The following is a 23,684-nucleotide window of genomic DNA, read 5'->3' on the forward strand; positions in this document are numbered from 1 at the left end:
AATTAAATGGAAATTCATCATGGCATGCAAGACCCATGAATTTATAGTAGAAAAACACTGGAAACAAAGTAAATGTCCAATAAAAGGGGAGTAGTTAAGTAAGTTGTAGTATATCAACTTGATGGATGCATTCATTTGAAATGTTAAACTATTAATTATTAAAATAAACAGTGATATATTCAGATGGTACTTTATTAAATTATGCAGTCATTTAAAATCAGATATTTAAAAAATAATTTCTGGTAGTATGGTGCTATAATTGCCAAACTGGTCATCAATTAAGAAAAAAAACTAAAACTGAAAGATAAAATCTTCTTAAATTAATGTATCAAATGATAAGACAATAAGATACCAAATCAAAAACTAAATAAAGGCAAAAATTCAGAGAAGAAAACAGCACTAAAGCTGGGTTTAGCCATGAGAGTATTTGCCAAGTTACCTCAATTTGAGTTTAATTTTTCACAACCTCTTGAGGATTGGTCAAGGTGGGAAAACTAATGGGTAACTCTTCCCATAAAGTTGAGATCTCAAAGGGCTATGCCCCCATGGTAAGAATGAACTAACAGAAATAAAATGACCCCCACCTTCAAAGAACTTATAAAGAAAACTTCATGTGTGGGAACTTCATCATGAGCAGACGTAACAAAATTTAAATCTGCCCTGAGAACTTATAATGACAACCAGCACTCATATGGGTTTGTACCTCCAAACTTCCATAACTTGAGAGATTTCAAAGAAATAAACTTAAAATCTCAAGCTGAGAATTTAACTTAAAATGTCCCTGCTACACACTGATGTTCCTCCCCAGCAGGCACCTGGCAGAAACAAATGCAAATTCTCTCTGAAAGAAACTATCTTCATGAGGGTCTCATAGAGTTTACCCAGAAAGAGTTTCAAGGCACAAATCACAGAAAAAAATCACAAAATGCATAATAAAATAAGATGAAATAACAGCAAAATTAGAGCTGTAAATAATTAAATACTGTAATTAACAGACCAAAACTAACATTTAATAATTTCAGGAAATAATAGACTTGAAAATACAAATAAACAGCAATTCGATTTTTTAAAAGAGTAAAAGGAACATCTAGATATTAAAAATGTAATCTTTGAAAATAAAATCTCAATGGAAAGGTTTAACAACAGAGTAGAAACAACGGAAAAGAGAATCAATGAATCATTAGATCTAAGGAAATTATCCAGAATACAGTGCAGAGGGACAAGCACAGAGAAAGTATGAAAGTTTGAAAAACAAAATGTATGTAAAAGTCTAGAGTCTATTAATTTGGACTTACAGAATAGTTTCATAACCTTTAAAATTGGATTAGTTTTGTAACCATTAAAGCAACTGAATCAGAGTTTAAAAGTTTCCACATCTGGAGAAACCTCCAGATATGGAGGGCTTTGCTAGCAAGTTCTACCAAATGTTCAAGAAAAATGTAATTCCAAACTTAAGAAAACTCTTCCAGAGAACAAAACGTATTTTGCAATTCATTTCTCATTTTAGAAGCCTAGCATAGTCTTGATTCTAAAAGCTGACAAGGACCTGTAGCAATGGAAAAGCACAGACCAATTTCAATCAAGAATTCTGAGGCAATAATCTTAAACAATGTATTAATAAATTAACAACATATAAAAACTTATCCACACATAGAAAGGATAACCTAGCCATAGCAGGTTGATGTATGCCAGGAATATAATACTAGTTTAACACTAAAAATCAATGTAATTGTTCTCCATATTAATAGAGTAAAAATAATGTGATTTCTTCTTATAGACAAAGAAAAGACATTTTTAAATTCAATATCCATTTGTATTCTTTAAAAAAAAACTTTTGATAATCTAAAATTCTTTAACTTGATAAAGGATATTAACAACAACAAATACAAAGCTACAGAAATATCACAATTAGTAGGAAAACTGTGAAAGCTTTCCCTTTGCCATAGAGAATAAGACCCACTATCTCCACTTTTATAAAATATTATACTAGAAATCCAAACCAGTGTGGTAAGGGAAAAAGAGAAACAAATGATATAACAACTAGAAAAGAAAAACTGAAATTGTCATTTTTGTATATGATAGAATCCAAAACAATTAATAAATAATTAGAATTAGAAAATTTACATATTTTTCTTTATACAAAGTCAATTTACAAAAATCTATTATATTTCAATTACAGAAGAGACAGATAATTAGAATATGTATTTTTTCAATAGGTTATTTTCAATAGCATTAAAAAGGAATTTAACAAAAGTTGTACAAATCTTCTATGAGTAAAATATTTTTTTAATTACAAAAAGCATTCACTAAGACCTAGATAAACAAAATTATATTCCACATTCATTTGACTTGAAGACCTGACATTACCAAGATGTCCATTTCCCCTAATTTAATCAATGAATCCAATAATATTCTAATAAAATCCCAGAGCTTTTTTTAAATTGACTTTGCCAAACAGTTTGTAAAATTTATTTGGAAGAATAAAGGGCGAAGATTACTCAAAACACTCCTAAAGAAAAAACTAGGATATTTGCTTTACTAGATATAAAAACTTCAAATAAAGCTGACATAATTAAGAAAATGTAATATTGGCATAACAATAAATAAATTAACCAAAGAAGCAGATTACAGAGCATAGAAATTGACCCATTCATATATGGAAACTTGGTGTATGGCAAGGCTGATATCTCAAGTCAGTGGAGAAAGAGCAAATTTTTAATAAATAAATTGTGCTGAGCCAATTGATTATCCTTATTTAAAAGAAAAAGAAAGAAGGGATGCCTGGGTGGCTCAGCAGTTTGGCGCCTGCCTTTGGCCCAGGGTGCGAGCCTGGAGTACCAGGATCGAGTCCTGCGACCAGCTCCCGGCATGGAGCCTGCTTCTCCCTCTGCCTGTGTCTCTGCCTCTCTTTCTCTCTATGTCTATCATAAATAAATAAAAAATAAAAAATAAATCTTTAAATGTTAAAAAGATAAAGAAAAAAATAAAAGAGAAAGAAAGAAAATATGCTTTTACCTCACTTCACACACAAAGTTAAAAACCTAACTGGAAGACAAACTATAACATTTTCAGAAGACATGTAGAATACCCGTCATACTTGAGGGAGGAAATTTTACTTTAGACACAAAAGGCACAAATTTTAAAATAATTTTTTTTACTTTTGACAACATCAGAATTATCATTATCTGTTTACCACTAGATACCAAAAAGACAGTGAAAAACAGAATGGGAAAAGATGATTGAACCCATATATTCCAAAGAATTATTATCTAGAACTTCTATACACCAGTCAAGAAAAGAAAACCCAAGAGAAATATGAGCAGAAGATTTGAACAAGCTCTCCACTAGAAGATAAACCATATGAAGAGATGTTCTGTCTCATTACTAATTGGAAAAATACATATTTAAACCAAATGAGAAAGCATTTCATAGCCACCTTATTAGCAAAAATTATACTGTCTGACAATATCAAACATTGACAAGGGTGTAAAACAACCAGAATTCTTACACATTGCTGTTAAGAACATAATTTGGTACAACCACTTTGGAAAATAATTTGGAATTATCTCAGTGTTTGAAGAAGAGTTGCTCTTAGTTATACTTTACAAAGAAACTCTTAAATAATTGTAATAGGAATTATATATATTACAGTGTTCTTTGCCCTACCATTTATAATGGGAAGAAAACTGAATAAGCCCAAATATTCATTATGGACAATAAGTTGTGGTATATTCATATATTGGAATACTTTACAGTCATGCAATGAGTACAATGTAACACATGATTACATGGAAACAACACAGGTGTTTAATACTGGATGAAAAAAAATCACAAGAGAATGCATCCAGTATGAATCCACTTAAGTATAGATTAAAAAGTATCTACTAAACCATATGTTGTTTAGAGAAATAACCAAATACATATAATAAAATTATAAAGAAAATCAAGGGTACAATAAACACAAGATTTAGGATAGTGGTCATGTGAACTTCAGGAGGTAAGAAAGGATGAGATAAGAAAAAGGCACACAGGGACAAAGATAATGGTAATGTTCTTCATCTTAAACTGAATGATAGGCATATGGGTATTAATTATACGTTGATTCATTACAGCTTATATGTAATTTATAAATTTTTGTATGTATTAAACACTGAATAAAATTTTAAAAGAGTACCTACTGATATGAAAATGTGTATTTGTTCAAATGGTCATAAATTATACTATGTAGCAATATAGAAACATGCTTTTGATGTATTAGTTGAAATTAGGATACTAAATTATGGATCAAAAACTATGGCTACAACTACACACAAATTATGGTTATAAAGGGATACAAACTGAATATAAGCAAGGCCAAAGAAAAGGTACTTGATTTTTAGATCAATTTTTCTTCTTTATTTTTATTTTCATTAACACGATCATAATTCCATGACAATAAAATGATATCATTAAGACAGAAAACTGATGCTCTGAACAGGTCTCCCGTGAAAACCATCTGGACTCCAGATCAAATAACCAAGGCACCACCATTCACCTGGTAGTAGCATATCTCAGTTGCAAACAAAATATTTAAGGAAAAAAATCAATCTCTTGATTGCTGCACTTATGAACCTTGCTTTATATAGCAACCAAAACATACCTCATCGGCCTTCTTTATCCATCTTACCTTTGACCATAATCCTGACAACCGTAGAAACATGGTACCCAGAGAGCTGAGAAAGGACACTGCCACAAAAATCTTTCCTAAGGACAACTGCAACCCAATGACCTCATTCTATAAAAGACATTAGAAGAGAGAGATAATGACCAATTGACTCCTTGTTACTAGGGGACTAAGAAGCAGGAATATGATTTAAGGAAACCATACCAGGTTCAATTTGATTTGCAACCAAAACTGCTCCTACTATCCTGCAATTAAGTATCATGAATAAGTCAAGGTCATCAGAAATATTTCATCTCAATCACCTTAAGAAAAAATAAAAATGTTTAAGGAGATATAAAAAGGAAATTTGAGGAAGACTAATAATTATTCCTGTACTCATTCAAATATCTAAAGTTTGTGAAAAAATAGAAAATGAAGTATAGATTAGTGATGGTGTTGAAATGACTTTAAATCACAATTAAGCGTTCATACCATCAAACTTAGAAGAAAAAAAAAAGCCAATACTGCTATATTGAAGTTAAGAATAAATTAGAGGCATGTAAAAGTCTGGAATAACAATATGCTATAAAAATTACTGATATAAAAATATGCCATTTAACAAATTTGATACTACAGAGGCATAAAATTCTACATAGAGTCTGGAAGCAACCATGTGAGCATAAGGAGGTAGCTGGGGTAATGCCAACATGGTTAATTCAGAAAGGAACTCAAATTTATAACTGGTTAGGTTTAATTTCTGTTTTGAAGATAAATTACATGCCAGAAATCTATATGTTTCAGAAATTTTTCTACTGATATTTAAAGGTAAAAGCTGGACAATATAAAAAATATTTTTCAGTAAATATCTTCCATCTTTTTTACCCAAATCTCACAAACCCCTCAGTTCACACACATGTATGCACACACTCTCACACATAGTCTCATGCACATCTCCTAACTAGATTTCCAGTGATGAACAATTCTAGGTTACCAACTATCATGCAATATATAGGTATAAAACATTGTTATTTTTTTAAGAACTAGTTGTGCAATTTTGGTGTTCAAAGATTTTAAAAGAAATTGATTTGGGAAAAGTTGGAAAGGAAGCCCAAGTTGATTGACAGTCTGGAGTTTGTGTTTCCACCATCTGAGCATAGCCAAATGCAAATGTGATTAAGTTCTGAGAGACAGGAATCTGGGAAGTGTCTGAAGCTTATTAGAATCTTCTCTCTAGACACTATCCTGCAAGGGCATCAAGGGTGACCTCCAGCTTAATGTTTTAGGAGCCCCCTAGATTAGGGAAGAGAAAACAATCTTTATTCTACACATCAAATCTAATCCATTGGTGGCTGTTATTGGAAGTTAGGGTTCTGAGTTCATGTCCAGGACCAATGGGAAGAAGAACAGAAACAATTTGTCTGCCATAAGCACACCAAGAGAAAATGGTGGCAGAGCTACTACATGGTTGCTATCTTTGCCCTAAGCAAATTCTGCAATTACTTACATCATTAGGAGGTTAAACATACACATGTTCTATGACAAGTACATTTCCTATGCCATTGCTTTTGTAAATAGAAATTTCATAAATGTAAACCTATTTCATGCAATCATTCAACAAAGACATTCTCCAGTTCATTTAGAAAACCCATTTTTATGTATCCACTTAACAAACTGAGTCTTAATTATATGTACCACACATCATTCTGGGTACCTAGAGATATAAAATAAGAACGGGCTCATGCTCTCAACAAATTCACAATCTAGACTAAAAGATACAAAAATCATCATCATACACTATGCCAGTGGAGAAAGGTACAAAATATGAAGGAGACACAGAGAAGGGGGAACTAACTCTTTCTAAGAGAACTCATAAGAGTTTTATCAGAGGAGGTGATACTGCTTTTGGTCTTGAAAGACAGGTGTTTGTCAAGTGAGACTGGTCAAGGCATTCCATTCAACATTTAATCAACAAACAGGTTCCTTTAGTTGAGCCAGACTCTTTGCAAATTGCTGGGAATAGAAATAAATGCCAAGTCATACCCTTCAAGAGCTGTGGTCTACAAGTTTGGAGGCAGATGAGTAGAATCTGATAAAGAAACAGATTGGAGTGGTAATAAAGATTGGAATGGTAATAGGAATTGTGATTCAAAGGAATATTACAAAAAGATATTTTACCAAGTGAAAAATATCTTTATAAATCACCCTCCTGGGAATTCTGTTTCAATTTAGAATACAAAAGGCTGGAAAGAGCTCCAAACCTAACAATAAGAAGCTGGACGGACTACAAATCATAACTTTTCTTGAACCATCAGAGAGCTGCAATTATAGGACAACCTAGTAACCTGGATTCTAAGAAAAGAAAGGACTTTCCAAGGAAAGCCAGGGCAGGAGCACTTGCTCATCAGAGCCAGAGCAACGGAGGAAGAGATACTGGGTGCTATATAAGTGGTTAAGAAATATGCAGCTAAAATTTTTAATCAGTTGCAAAAGGTCAACCATCTTTTACCTCCCTCAGCTTGTAACAGCTATAGTGCAACCATTTGAAATAGCAGGCTTGAGTAAAAAGGCAACAATTTATTTAGGTTCAGGAATAGTTGATTTTTTCCAACCCTAATAGGCCCTATATTTTGAGACTATCTATTATTCCCTCTGCTTCTGCTATCAAATCAGCTAATTCTTACCCGAGCTCATCTAATTCTTGAAAGATGTTGCTACAAGCAGCAAGTGAAAGCCTAACACATCAACACTCTGGTTCTTTTAACCACTTTCCTTAGAGTACCCACATGAGGATCATCATATAAATGATCGTGGGTTCATTGAACACACACACACAAATCTTCAGGTGGTAAAAGATGCTTAGTATAGGATTCCTACACTAATTCATAAACCTCTAGAAACCTAAGACTCTCAATCCATTCCTATTTCAAAATCATTACCAACACTTAGAAAACAGGTCTAGAAACAGAATAAAGAGTCCAGAAATACACCCACTCACATTTAGTCAAGTGACTTTGACAAGGCACCTAAGAAATTCAGTGAAGAAAGGAAATCTCTTCAACAACTGTGTTGGAATAACTGGATACCCATACCAAAAGTGAGAGAGAGAGAAAAAAACCACCTTATACCATACACAAAAGTCAATTAGAAATCGGACATATACTTAAATATATATAAAGGTAAAACAATAAAGTTACTAGGAGAAAAAAAATCATAGTAGAAAATCTTTACAGCCTTGTAATAGGCAAAACTTTTTCAAGAATGATATAGAAAGTATGAACCATAGAAGAAAAACATTCACATGACAAATACATTGTGTCCAGAACAAATAAATCCTATAAGCCAATAATACAAAGAATTAAACTTTTTTAAAGATTTTATTTATTTATTAGAGACAGAGAGAGAGAGAGAGGCAGAGACACAGGCAGAGGGAGAAGCAGGCTCCATGCAGGGAGCCCGACGTGGGACTCGATCCTGGGTCTCCAGGATCACGCCCTGGACTGAAGGCGGCACTAAACCGCTAAGTCACCAGGGCTGCCAAGAATCAAATTTTTTAAATGAGTTTAAGACTTCAACAGTTCACAAAAGAAGATACACAAATAACCAATAAGCACCTGTAAAAAGTAGTCAACCTCTCTATTTAACACAAAGTAAAATACAATGACACACCACTACATACTACACATACACATACATATGCACACACATACGCACACAAAAACACCTGTAATCTTAAAAATATTAACAACACAAAAGTTGGAGAGGATGTGAAGAAAACCAAATTTTCATTAGTTCTAGAGGGAGTATAAAATGGTACAACTACTTTGGGAAACTGTTGAGCAGTTCTTAAAAAGTTAAACATACATCTACCCTGTGACCCAGAAATTCTATTTATAGATATTTTCCTAAGAGAAATGAAACATATGTTTATATAAAGCTTTATATAAGAATGTTCATAACAGTTTTATTCATAGTAGCTAAAAACTGGAAACAATCCAAATGTACATCAACAGGAGAATGGAGTAGTTAAAAACCATGATACATTCAAAGATTGAATACTAATACTACTCATAAATAAAAAGGAATGAACTACTGATACGCTCATGAATGAATCTCAAAAATATTATGCTCAGTGAAAGAAACAAAACACAAAAGAGCACAGATCCTATGATTCTGTCTATAAGAAATTCAAGAATAAGTAAGGGATCACTAACCTATAGTGATAGAAAGTAGAGCAGTAGTTGATGGATGAGTATAGGGACTGACTAGAAAGATGCATGAGGGAACGTTCTGGACTGATGAAAATTTTTTATGTCTTGATATGCGGTTGTCAAAACTGATCAAAGATCTGAGCATTTCACTGTACACAAATTCTACTTCTGTTCTGTAAAAAGGTTAATAAATGTTGCTAAAGGTTTCGATTTCAGGTGGCAGCTTCCTAGACATAATTGATAAAAATGTAAACTTTTCCTGAAGTCTTGGCCTTGCACTTTCTTTTGATAGATATAAAGTTTGAATCTCCCTGTAATTCCATGAATCTCCTACACTTGGGCTGGAGGAGAGGTCACGCCTACCCATCTGAAATGTTGGCCTCAGATCCTGGAAGAGTGAAAAAAGTAGCATTTCAGAAGAAGCTGAAAATAGGGTGGGATGAACCTAAGGGAGACACTACAAGAATAGGAGCCTTGCCACTCTACTATAGGACAGTGACCCAGAGCTGACTCATCAGATACAAAACTACATAAAGGTGGTTGCCGAGGACTGATCTTCATATCCACCCGCTCTGTGCATAGATGCAGAGCCACAATAAGGATGTCTTGCCTTATGTTTCAACTAACCATAAGCTGAAAATTTACTGAAACCAATTACCTAATCCGTTGGCTCAAACTTTTCCCATTTTGTCTTTAGAGTACTCAATTTAACATAATCTTGGCTGGATGAAGCCACCTGTACTTCGATCTCACAAAAGACTTTCCATAGAAGCAAACACAATTGACTTGCACTTAAGTGTTTTGTCTTGTAAGTGCTTTAAGCCATTGGTGCCAGCCTCAAGTTAGTATCATGGCCAAAAATAACCAATTTGGTCCGTGATTCCTGATAACAGCTGGCACAAATCAAGCTACCATCCTTCAGAACTGAAGTCTTTGGGTGTATTGGTAAGTGGATGAAAAAGTTTCAGCAGAGAAAGCTGATAACTTTATTTTTAATGTGCTTATTCAATGCTGAGACAAGTGTTAGTGGATTTTAGAGACATTTGGAATAAGAATGGAAATTTGGTGTTCTTTGGTCATAGGAACACACTGTGACTTCTCAAATATAGAAGCAGATTACTTTTTTTTTTTTTTTTTTTAGAAAACAAAAGCAACTTAATGATTTTAGGGGGCTGTTTATTTATTTACAAATGAATGGGTCTTGCAGAATCCAATTCTGGACCACAATATTCGCTAGTGAAAACTACAGCCAAAATGTAATTTGTCTGCCTGTTACCAGTAAATACAGAGGTGGGGAGACCCTGGCCTTAATGCTTGATTTGTAGCCATCCCCAAACGTTGAAAGCAACTATATTATGGTGACAACAGTGTTGCAATTCACAGGGTAATTTCTTCCTGGTGGATCTCCACTGTTATTTAATTCAGGGAAGTACATAAGAGATTGTAATAACAATTTAAAAAAGAGCCACATTTAGTGGTTAAATTTCTTACTTTCTTGCAATAATACCCTTCTATTTCTGTGACCACTTCTTTGCAGGTGCAACCCTACTTTATTCACTCACCTGACCTGGTTCTATACGGTGGTTATTCAATATAGCTCCTGAACCCTCATTATTTTTCTTCACTATCCTGCCACTTGTAGATTCCTCCTCTCACATCTTAATTACCATGACTTTATGGATAGGTCCCAATATTATAACTACAATTCTTTTGTCTCTTTTAAAAATTCTTTTTTTTTTTTTTTTTTTTATTTTTTTTTTTTTTCTTTTAAAAATTCTAATCCTACTGCTTACTTTTCACTTGGATAATCCATCATACCCCCAACTCTGCATATCAAGCCAACATCACTCCCCACTTTCTCTAACATCCCTTAAAAGCACTTCCAGGCTTCAAGACTCCCATATCCAAAACTTTGTTGATTTCTTTTTCTCCTTTCTTCATCCACATCCTATCAGTCCTCAAGTCCTGGTAAATCTTCTCTCATGATTTTCTCTCTCCACTACCTTTTCCATTGTTCTATACTACAAGATTCCTTCTTGAACTGCTGCAGTAGCCTCTTCCCAATTTCCCTGAGTGTCCACCTCTGGTCTATTCACATAGCAACAAGGGCAGCCATTTCAAGATGTGAAATTGAACATGTCACTTCCAGGTTAAGAATATTCCATTGCCTTCTTATTATTCTCAAAGTAAAAACAAAGAATTCAGTATAAGCTTTTCTGTTTAGTCTCAAGTCACCACCCTCTACTAGTCACATTTCATTTTTTTGAATGTATGCTCCCTGCTACCACGGGACCTCTCTATATGCTGTTCCCATTGTCTGGAATGCTTTTCTCCCTTTCCTCACTTCCCTTGGCATAGTTCACTCCTACTCACCATCAACCCAAAAATCTTTTTTTTTCTTTTCAGAGAAATATCTCTGATTTCTATCTACTCATACTAGAGCAAATTCCATCCTGTTATACATCCTCAAATAATCTTGTACTTTTTCTTCATAGCTTTATCCTAGTTTGTACTTAACCTCTATGTGATTATTTAACAAACATCGGATTCCCTTACTGGTCTATAAACTTTCAAATGGCAAGAATCATGTCTGTTTGGCTCACTAATATTGTATCACTAGCATGCTCTAACCCATTCCATAGCCTCACTGACCTCTCTTCTGTAATTAGCCACAGTGATCTTCATTCCTGAATTCCTAGAATACATCTTATCTGTGCAATTCCCTTCATATATACTATAGGCTACATGATGGTTTTTAACTTTTCTTGTTACTGTGGTGGAGTGGAAAGAGTACTGGAACTGGAGTCAGAAGACATGCCTGGGTCTACTTCAGCAATAGTAAGGGCACTTCAGACAACACAGTTGGGTGATCTTGGGAAAATTGCTTAATTTCCAGAGCCACAGTTTCCTGTCTGAGAAGTGGGAATAATAGTACCTCACAGGCTGCTGTGAGGGTTCTTGAAGGATCTAATCCCACAGGCTGCCAGAAGAATGATTTGTCTGAAGGCACTTTGCAAACAATGTAGCATGCAAAGTGTTTGCTGCCAGCTGGTAATTATCTTCCAAATAGACTAGAAACCCCTTGCCAGAAGGGGCAAGTGTATCACATCCTGTGTCCCTCAGAGTGCCTAGTAGAGTGTCCTCCACATGATAAGTGGTCAATAAATATTTGTTGTATAAAGAGAGAAGTCAGCCTGTCAGCTGCAGACAACAGATGATGGGTGTCCCACAGCTCCACTGCTACTGGCTGCCATCCAGTTGCCCCTCCCCCTCCGGCTGCACTCACCCCCTAGCCTGCATATCCCAGCCTCCACCGACACCGAATTCTCAACATACACCCTTGAACCCAGCTAACGGCTGTGTAATATGGCGTCAGTAATTTCTGGGTACTTTTCACTTTTTTCACTCTTAGGACAAAGAATGGGAGCAATGAGATAGCATGCTAACGCTAGAAAATGCTGTGACACTTTAGGTACCAAGGAAATTAGTACAGAGAGCTCTTTCCTCAGATCGTTCAATTCTCTGGGAGCTTTATCCCCCCAGAGAGTGTGAATGGGAAATCACAACTCAGCCTAATCAATATAGGCTGTAACAGCTCTCACATAATCATTAAAGAGTCTATATCTCCATCAAGAAAGTAGGGCTAAGGGGTGAGGATGGGGATGGATAGGCCTTCTGAATACATACAAAAATATTTTCTTAGAATTGAAAGAGATCTTTGATGTTATTTAGATCAAATTCCAAATCAAATGCAATAATGTCTACTTTAATATGTCTCATGGGCTACTTAAACATTTCCAATGATAGGAAACCTGCTATCTAGGATGACAGACCAACTATAAATTCCATTTTAGAACACACTTCATCTAAATCCTGATTTCACAGATTATGAAATTGAGGCCTGCAGAGTGGAGAGACTTAAGATCACATCGTGATTTAGAGATAGATCTAGAACAGAAATTCTTCTGCTCATAAGAGAAAGTTAAAGCACTTCTGCATCCCACATCATCCCGTTATTCCTACTCTCTGCTCCATGTTCTGTCTCCAGAGCAACAGAGACTCTAATCCCTTTTCTACATGACAGCCCTTCAGATTTTTCAAGAAAGCTTTATGTCAGCTCTTGAGTCTTTCTGCAAAAGAAATAATATTCTCTATTCCAGCCCTTTCCACTTTTCTTCACTTGGCATGACTCTACACCCTTGATCACCTTCAGCACTTGATGACCCACAGGTTGAAGACACTTTTTAAATTAGGGACACCCAAGTTGAACAAAATCCCAGTAGAGTACAGTGGGCTATGAGATTCCTTTGGTCTTTACACCCCACTTCTTTCATTGTACCTAAAGATTGTTTTACCTTGTTAGCAACCAGATCACACTGCTGAAGCTGTTATAATAGTTATCTATAGAATACTTAGTATGCTCTGCCATCGTTCTAAGTATTTCACATGTGTTTAAATCTTACAATTATTCCAAGAATATTAGCTAGAACTAATATTATAATTCTCATCTCCCAGGTATGGAAGATAAAACACAGACTTTTAAAAACATACCCTAGATCTCACAGTCATTAAGTAGCAGAGCCAGGGTTCTAACTCTAGTAGATGACTTCAAAACCTGCACTCTTAACTTAATGCCACACATGACTTAATGAAAAATAAACAATTTATAAAAAAATGTTAATTCTATTCATTTCTGCCAAGAGAGACCTCTCACGACCTGTGAAATGGGATATTTTTACTTTATTTTGTACCCATGCCTATTAAATTTCAGATTGTGAGTTTGGGATGCTCCTTCTCAGCTTCCATTCTATAATTCATTATATTAACTTTTTTCCTTCAATGTGTGTCATCTTCAAACCTAATAACATGCTTTCTAGCTGTTCATTTAAGTTGTTGATAAAAATTTTATAACTAGCAGAGGGCTTGGTGATAATAAAAACTTGACTGGCATTAAAAAATAATCCAAGAGTTGGTCCTTCTTTGCTCTTCCTGCTTAGCCAGTTAGAAAGCTACATAACCACTCGATGCTCTGGCCCACATTTCTCCATTTTGTCAGAAGGATATAATAAAGAAATTAACAAATACATACAAAAATCAAGATAAGATTCTAAGACTACAGAATTCCCAAACCTCTGTGCCTAGAATATCTTTATGGAAATGAGGCTAGCACAGTCTGATGTGTTCTTTGTGAATCCATGTTACCTCTAAAACATTACAACTTTTGGTAAATTACTTATAAATCATTGTTTGATGGTCTATTTTAGAAATGAGGCCTAAAGTTTTCATTAAGCTTACTGATTCTCTATTGGGTCTAATATTCACCCTCCTTAAGGTTTATTGGAACTAACTATGGCTTTCTCACTCACTCCCCATCCATTATCAGAACCCCGATAAAAGTTTCCAGCACTGCTACCTCAAGCACATATGCACATTCTTTTAAAATCATGGGCAGCTGGTCATCTGAACCTAGGAACTGAAACATATTTTCACAGCTTCAGATTCTTTCATCACCTGCCTCTGTGACATCTTCATCTAGGCATCTATGAAGTGTTTCTGATTTAATATGTACCAAATGGAGCTTCTAATTGTGACCCCAGTCCCAAACTTGCTCCTCCTACAGCTGTTGTGAGTGCATCCATGAGAACTGCCCTTCAGCAATAGAAGCCACTGCACCAGGATGTGCCTGGGACTTACACTCTCCATCTCTCTCCCCAGAGTCTTTGGCCAATAACAAGAGGAGGGTAAAAAGCACCTCTCCCTAGCCTCAAGTAGGGAAAACTCAACAGCGAAATTTATGCTCCAGAGCTCCCCATAGGATCGGGCTGAAGGTTCATTATCATCCAAAACCATTTTCTTGCCATTCTTCTTCTTCATTTCAACCTTACTTCCTATACCAGTTTCTTCATAAATTATATGCACACACCCATCTCAGGATGGACTTCTAGGGAACTCAGCCTAACACACTCCTCTTGCAGCACTCCCAGTTGATCCTATTAAAACGTTCACATAATTCCTTTGCTCAAAACTCTCCATTGGATTCTCATCTCCCCCAAGGAAAAGAAAAATCCAAAGACTTTACCATAACCTAAAAGACTCTCCATGGTCTTCCCCAGCTACTTACTGACATGTTCCCTTTCCCTCTCCCCCTCATCCATTCCACTCCAGTCTCACTGACCTCGTTGACATACCTCCAATGTTGGGCACAACCTCCTCTCTCAACTGTGTACTCAACTATCTTCCACCAAGAAATCTCTCCCCCCAGGTGTGCATGAGGCATCTTCACTTCTTTCAAGTCTTGAGTAAATGTCACTTATTATAAGGCCTCCTCTAATTACCCTATTATAAAAGAGCATACATATTCCATTCTCTTGTCACTCCCTTTGTTGTCTGACTACCATAAGAATGTTAATTCCCTGAGAATGGGAACATTGCTTTGTATACTCTTGCATCCCCATCACCTAAACAGTGTCTGGCATATATTAGGCACTAAATAAACCTGTTGAATTATTTCAGTAGACTATCTTTTGACTCCCTCTACATAATCCACACAAACACACATATACATCCAACAACTACCTCTGATTTCAAAGACCAATGAATAGTATTTGTTCTATATTTTTATAACTTGGAAACCATTACCTGTAATAGCCACAATAGAAGCAAAATAGAAGTTGAGTTGTTATGACTTTTTGCTGTAATCTATTCATGTTGTTCCACTAGAAAAGAAAATGGATAATATGTGGAAGTCTAGAAACAATAGAGCATTGCAATCCAGAAAGCTTGAGAATTGTACTGTTAGTTTAAATGGCTCATAGTCAAGTTGCTAAGCAGATAACTCCAAAATATGGAGCATGGTTGCTATCATTAGTGAAAATTAAAGAAGTGAAATTTAAGTTAAGAAAAGATATGTGGGGTGCCTGGTGGCTCAGTGGCTGAGTGTCTGCCTTCAGCAGGTCATGATCCCAGGGTCCTGGGATTGAGTCTGGCTTCAGGTTCCCAAACAGGGATCCTCTGCCTCTGCTTCTCCCTCTGTCTATGTCTTTGCCTCTCTCTCTCTCTGTGTGTCCCTTATGAATAAATAAATTCTTTTAAGAAGAAGAAGCTATGTAACAGAGATCATTGATATTTAAAATCAAAGAAAGTCCTATAACTATTTAATCATATATACAGAGTGGATATATTTCTCTTATTACTCACAGAAAGGCTTTTGTGGTAGGTTCTTAGAAGGGACAAAAACTAACACAAAAGCATCTTGGATTTGTAGCATGTGGACCATGGAAACGAAACTGAGATGCTTAATCTATAATTTTTAAATGTACAAAATTGACCTTGAGGCATGGTATGAGAGGCACAGGTTAGGACATGCTGCTCTATACTGAAGTCTTCTCACTACTTTCCTCCAGCAAGGTCCCCCAGAAGCTGCCCACGTCTCATGTCTGTCTGGCATAAGTGCCTGCCCCCACAGTCTGTCCGTCTGAACATTTCTCCAGTGTGCACCGTGCTCTCTGTAGCCAGGCTTCACAGCTCTCCCTCCTGCTTCTGCTCTCTCAACCACCAGGTCTCTTGCTCTGTATTTTTTTTTAATTGAAGTACAATTAATGTACAGTGTTATATTAGTTTCAGGTGTACAATGTCATAATTCAAGAATTTTACATCACTCAGTGTTCATCATGATAAGTACACTCCTTAATCTTCATTGTCTATTTAATACATCCTCCCACCCACCTCCTCTCTGGTAACCATCAGTTTGTTCTCTATAGTTAAGAGTCTGGTTTTTATTTGTCTCTTTTTTTCCTTTGTTCATTTGTTTTGTTTCTTAAATTCCACATATGAGTGAAATCACATGGTATTTGTCTTTCTCTGACTGATTTATTTCACTGAGCATTGTACCCTCTAGATCTATCCATGTTGTCACAAATGGCAAGATCTCATTCTTTTTTATAGCTGAGTAATATTCCAATATTCCATTGTGTATGTATGCCACAGCTTCTTTATCCATTCATCTATCAATGGACACTTGTGCTAATTCCATATCTTAGCTATTGTAAATACCACACTGCAATAAACATAGGGGTGCATATATCTTTTCAAATTAGTGTTTTTGTTTTCTTTGGGTAAACACTCTGTAGTGGAATTACTGAATCATACAATTCTATTTTTAATGTTTTGAGGAGCCTCCACACTGTTTTTCACAGTGGCTGCACCAGTTTGCATTCCCACCAACAGTGCATGAAGGTTTCTTTTTCTCCACATCTTTGATGGCTGTCTCTGCCTACTCTCTGCTTTCTCAGTCACCAGGTCCTTTGTTCTGTTTCTCTATTGACCCTAGTGGGATAAACCTCTATCTCTCTGATAGAGTCTTCAGTGTTCCCAGAGGGAGTCATTATTTATTTCCCAAAGGTACCTCTTTTACCCTTTGACTTTTCCCCAACAGCTCCCCCTACAATCTGTTACAGAGCCTCTCAAAGAGTAATCTCAGATCCCCTGAGAAAAGATCTTGGGTCTGAGCCTGAAATTCTCAGCGCATCATGTGTCATTTCTAACAAGCTTTCTAGGAGATTTTGTTGCTCATGCAAGTTTAAGAACCACTGCATTCATGTACCTTGAGAGGGTATCTCTCTGTAAATCTCCCTCCTTCTCTCACAGAAGTCTCCACCCCTCCCCGAGAGTAGCATCAGAGAGGCAGATGGTCTATGGTCAGGGCCTCTTAGAGGCCAGACCCCTTCCAATTTCTGAGAACGACAGTATTTTAGAAAATGAAAACATGTCAAAACAGTATTATCAAAATTTATGTATTTTAATGTTTGCATTCAATAATTATACATAGTGCAATGTAATTAGATCAGTGTATGTCTGTGGCTATGTTAGCTCCATTTGGAAATAACGTCAAAAGTCTAAATTTGAGGCTGTTCTTAAATGTGAGGCCTTGGCAATATGGCCCTCCTGACGCTCACTGTGACTGGCCCTCTCCCTTCTCTCTTCAAAAGTGGCAAGAGGGAAGCCCTGGTGGCTTTGCGGTTTGGCGCCGCCTTTGGCCCAGGGCCTGGTCCTGGATCCCCAGGATCAAGTCCCGCATCGGGCTCACAGCATGGAGCCTGCTTCTCTCTCTGCCTGTGTTTCTGCCTCTCTCTCTCTCTCTCTCTCTCTCTCGGGAATAAATAGATAAAATATTTAAAAAAAAAAAAAGTGGCAAGAGTCCCCTTCCTGGGACACAATCCTAGATTTGTCATTCTCTGGGAAGGGTGAGTGTAGCCAACGTGGAAATGGAACAAGAATTAACTGGGAGGTTTTAGGGACATTTACAAGGTGAGCACTCCCCAGGCATGCTTTTTTGTTCGAGGCAAAACCAGAAGACATCACTGACCCAGACTTGGGAGAGAAAACCACCTCTGTGGAGCCAGATCAGTGTACACTCTTCCCTCTGTGGTTGGCGTCTGCATATTACCTCCATTTTCTTCCCCCCACCTCCATCCCAATCCCAAGTCTTCATTGATCCTTTCAGCCTGGTCTCTACCATGTTATAGAAAATTAAGATGGGATGCCTGTCTGAGCCAGGGGTACTCTGGCTGTTGTAACAACTAGTGATAGAGGGATGTGGGTGGGGGATAGGCTAGATGTGTGAGCATCTATTAAGGAGAGCACTTCTTAGGATGAGCACTAGGTCTTGTATGTAAGTGATGCATTACTAAATTCTACTCCTGAAACCAACATTACACTATATGTTAACTAACTAGAAATTAAATAAAAACTTGGGGAAAAAAAGCTAGTGAGAGATTCTCAAAGAGGAGTGGATGGCAGGGTCTTGGGCTCCCTATCACACTTCCCAGTAACACCCTGGAGGGCTGGGATTTTGTTTCAAGAGGGAGATGGTGGGGTTCATTCCAGTTACATAAATTAAATTTTTCCTCCCATGCTCACCTTGTTTTAATCAAGAAAATCTGAATCTCCACAATCAGTGACACTCACTAGAGAAAGGGATTTCTAAAGGAAAAAGGCTTAACTTCTTCTTTTGAGTCTCATTCCCACTTTACAATGAGAACCCTGGATTGAAATTTACATGACTTGGCAGACACTTGGAGCTGATGTTGTTCTGTTTCATCCATTTTTTCCCCAGGGAAGAATAAAAATCCTTTCCACACCTGAAAGCTTTCTGCTTTCCTGCCATCGTACCAAAGTAAAGCATCATCTCCTTGGCAACTTCTGCCTAGGGTGAGAAAAGACTAAGCCCCTGGGCACATGGGTCCAGTGCCTCTCTGGGAGGTAGAGGGGTTTCCACAAACATACTCCTTCCTCTTCCCAAACAGACATTCTGGCGTTACATTCAATCCATAACTATGTGGATTTATTTAGCTACAGTGTTATCTCCATTAAGCCACAAGTAAGAGACAATTCTCTGCTTTTATTTATAACCTGAAGGGATTATTTTTGAGTTAAGGCTTTAAGAATTCAGATATATCAGGAAAGAACAGCTTGTGTAATGAACTTCCTGTTTTCATCATATTTGGACACCAAGCCTCCTTGTTGCCCGTTATTATTACCCAGTTAATATGAACTGCCTGGAGTTTATTTTTAGCTGCGTTGACTCTATTGTAAGGACTGCATAACTGCTTTCAAAATGAGAAAATGTAATTACGGGATCTAACACTAAGTTGGGGATATTCTTAGGTCCTTTCACAAGGCAGTGGCTTAAAAAATGAAAATAGACCATTTTAAATGGCTAAAGAAAACACAGTTATTTGATCCAAAATAGCCCATTGATCCTTTTACAAACTAAACACTTACTTCACAGAATAGAGTTTCATTTTTGTTTAAGTGACATAAACATATGAATTTATTTCAAAGTTCAGAGTGGGGGGAGGAGGGTGAGAAGGAGAACCGGTAAGAGAATTGAGACAGGAAGGGCTTAAGGATCATTTACCAAAAGAGCTCAAATTTAAAACTGTGCTGGAGGCACCTAAACACTTACCAGGAGGATTAACAGTTGGGGGCTGGGGAATGTGAATCTCAGCACATCTTGGGTCACCCTGTCATGCGCACCAAGTGCCTCATTCAGCCCTGTCATGGGCAGGAAGAGAGTCAGCACTCAAGAGGGCTACATAGGCTTGTCCTTCACATTTAGTGGCCTTGAATTAGTCACTTGTATGGCCCACCACCTCAACACCCACCTCCTCCAAGACTACAGGTACTTGTCACTCCACTATCCATTCATTCAACAAAAATATACAATATGTCCCTCTTATCTGTGAGATTCGTTCAATGATCCTCCATGGATGCCTCAAACCCAAGAGAGTACAGAACTATAAAGATATATACACACAGATATATACACACACATCCCTATGATAAAGTTTCATTTATGAATCAGGCACAGTAAGAGATTAGCAATAATAGTAAAATAGAACACTGATAGCAATATACTGTACTAAAAGTTATGTGAATATAGTCTGCCTCTTGAAATATCTTAACTTTATGGTACTCATCCTTTTTTGAGTATGTGAGATGATAAAATGCCCTCATGATGAGATGAGGAGAATGACACAGATGTTGTGTCATTGTGCAATGTCAGAAAGAGGAGTATCTGCTTCCCTACCTCTGGAATCACCAATGACCATTGACCGTAGTACCAAAAGTATATTAATATCCAATAATACCATAGTAGATTGTTCATACAATATTAAATGTAGTATTAATCTTGAGTTGAGATTTATATCATCAAACCATCAGCACTTGGACATCTCAAATTTAATCGGTCCAAACCAAAGTCCTGATCTTCCTCCCATAATCTTCCCCATCCAAGATATGGCAATTCCATCCTTTGCATTCCTTGACATACTCGCTCAGACCAAAAACTTACCTTTTTTATTTTTAACAACTCCTATCCTAACAGTAACCAATCCTAGTGGCTCTACCTTCAAAAAAGATCTAGAATCTGACCACTCCTCCCACTCTCCCTACTACAGCCCAAGTCCAAATGGTCATCATCTCCTGGTTAGGTATCCTGCTTCCACTTTTCCCACATCTCACTATTGTCTATTTTGCACAAAGCAATCAAGTGATGTTTTAAAAACTTGTCCCTGTCTCATTTTTAAAACCTTGCAAAATGGCCTACATGATCTGGCTCTCTCCTCCATCCATGGCCTCCCAAGCACTCTCTTCCCATGATTCATTCCTGCCATGGCTGTCTCCTTGCTTTCCTCAAACACACCAAGCACATACTTGCTTTAGGGTTTTTGCACAAACTGCTCCCTCTGAATGGAAACTTTTCCCAGGGAGACTCACATAGCTCTCTCCTTCCAATCTCTGCTCAGATGCCACCTGGTCACACTATTTAAAATAGCATTCCCACCCTCACACCCTGTGCCCCCTAACTCTCCCTTACCCACTTGACTTTTCCCCATAGCACTTTCACCAACTGTCACACCATGTATTTTTTTGTTTATTATTGACTATCTTCCCCGTTGCCCCATTAGAATGCAAATTCTGTAAAGGCAGGAAGTTCTGTCTCTTCTGTTTACTGATATATCCTTGGCACCTAAAATGGTCCTTGTAATATATTAGACTCACATATTGATGACTGAAAGAATGAACAAGTGAGTGAATGAGTCTGTTCCCAAGTAGATACACTGGTGTCAGACCTACAAAAACAACTCTACTTAACTGCCTGCACTTGTCCTAATAAACTACCATAGTTCTACCCACCATCTTTTTTACTAATTTCTTCTTAAGATTTGGGCAAAAGGTATTGGCTTAATTCAATTATGAACCTTATGTCATAATTTCCTTAAATAGTAGAGCTGTAGATGCTATAATAAAATGGATCTCTTCAGGGCTTAAAAAAATCTATGAAGAACATTCTCATCTAATTTTGAATTTTAATGAATAGTTATAACGATGAGTAATTAATTTTGATATTTATAGAAAATGAAATGCATTTCTTCCTTTATGAAAATCTAGTACTTCAGGAACAACAGATTCTTGGAGGAAAAAAAACCCTAATGAGATCATTGAAGTTGGAAGGATTGCACCTACCTAAGCCATAACAGGCATAGCAACTGAATGGACACCAAATGGTACCCTCCCTGTTGTGCCCAACTCTGCTATCTGAGCTCATCGATTCCTCCACTCTGTATGAAACTGCCAGTGGAGGAGTACTAAGGGTAAAACACACTTCTTGGTACCTAAGACACAAAAAGAAATGCCTAGTCTCTAACCCATGTTCTGAGCAAAGAAAAAAAGCTAATGTCCTGAATCCAAAAGGAATTTATCATATATTTTTTTAATAATAGATTTTTTTAATAATAGATTTTTAATAAAGAGCATTGCACAACATCCTCAGCAATGATATTTGCCAAAAAATGCAAAGGTATTGTTCTAGTGGACAATTCTTCTATTGATTCTCACAAAGGTTCAAACCAGGCCCCTAAATGTTTAACACAGTGCAAGCATTTCTATCAGGAACAGAGGTAGCCCAGCCCAGATACATTGCTTCCCAATACCACACAAATCATGAGAACAGAGATTAGAGTTCCTGGAAGAAAAATGGAGAGACCACCCATTTTAAATCGTCCCTCTTCAATATCATATGTCTTAGGTGAGCCTTTGGCAAGTGTGCAGTTACAAGTCACTTCAAGATTGAATTCCGTGACAAGTGCCTGAAGTGCCAATAGTCTACTCTGTTGATTATCCATAAGCTTTAAACACCAGATGTGCAGGAAGTGAGGCTGACATACTGTTGTCAAATTTTTAAGAACCTAACTTATATTCTTGCCATTCCATTTCTGCACAAAGAGAAGCAGCAGGGATTCCTGCAGGTGACAACAGTATTTCCTTCAAATTGGAGCTTGAATCCATGCACACACTTAGACACTCTTTTGAGGATCCTGAGTTTTTCAGTGTATTGCAGAAGATGATTTGGTCCAGGGCTTATCTTAGGGCAGGTGTAACCAATCAATCATTTTTTACTCTTTTTAAAAATAAAATAAAAACAACAAAATGAAACACCCTCCTTGTGGGCCCAGTTGAACCAATATCTGGTAATCTGGTATGCCTATCACAAGAAGTTAGCTAAGGAAGAAAAAAGGAAGGGAGGGAGGGAGAAAGAAGGAGGGAGGGAAGGAGGGAAGGAGGAGGAAATGCTCCTATGGAACAGAGGACCTGACTTCTTGATTAAGGTTATCTGACATAGTATTATCTGATGTTGAGGAGCATCTGCCAAAGGCAGCAATTTTAGCTCTGATAGAATTGATGCTAAGCTGCTCTTTCTAACAATAATTAGTCAGCAGGTTCAGCTGCTTCTTTTATAGTATTGTTTATTACAAAACATTACAAAAACATTGACAAAACTCAAAATAAAAGAAAGAAAAATCCACCCAAAATCCTGCCATCCTACAAACCAAACTGTTTACATTTTTTTCATGCTCCCTTTTAGTCCCTGTCCATATGCAGACAGAATTTTTACAGTTGTAATCATAGCACAGACACAATGTTGTAGTCAGGTTTGTCTCAATTAGAGTTTTTAAAGCATTTTTCCCATTTACTCCATCATCCTTGGTTCCACTACTAGGAGCATTTCACCTCCACCATCCTTACTGACCTCCTGATCCTAAAGAGTGAAGAAGCCTTTAAAAGAATAATAATAGAATTAGGAGAAAGGGCTATTTTTAAATTCCCTGTTAAGTATGGGGGGGGGGGGTCTAGAGTAAAACCTGTGTAGAAAAGATTTCTCTCACCTTTTGTTTGCTCCCATAGCTGGAAATCTTTATGACAATAATGACATTTCCCCACCGTCAGGCATGTTTTTGTTATCTTAAGAAAGAACCCTTGCAGGTATTTCC

At 36.9% G+C, this 23,684-nt stretch overlaps 1 protein-coding gene across 1 annotated transcript in view; it reads right to left on the bottom strand.

The window, feature by feature from the left end:
• Positions 1-20,462, bottom strand: part of LOC100684471 (mitochondrial amidoxime reducing component 2-like) — a 40,946-nt gene extending 20,484 nt beyond the window's left edge. Inside the window, 1 exon segment of the mRNA XM_038553294.1 lies at positions 20,441-20,462. Within this exon segment, the coding sequence (XP_038409222.1) occupies positions 20,441-20,462 (22 nt within the window).
• Between the last annotated feature and the right edge of the window lie 3,222 nt (positions 20,463-23,684).

This window comes from Canis lupus, chromosome 11 (assembly GCF_011100685.1).
Source record: "Canis lupus familiaris isolate Mischka breed German Shepherd chromosome 11, alternate assembly UU_Cfam_GSD_1.0, whole genome shotgun sequence".
NCBI classification, from domain to species: domain Eukaryota; kingdom Metazoa; phylum Chordata; class Mammalia; order Carnivora; family Canidae; genus Canis; species Canis lupus.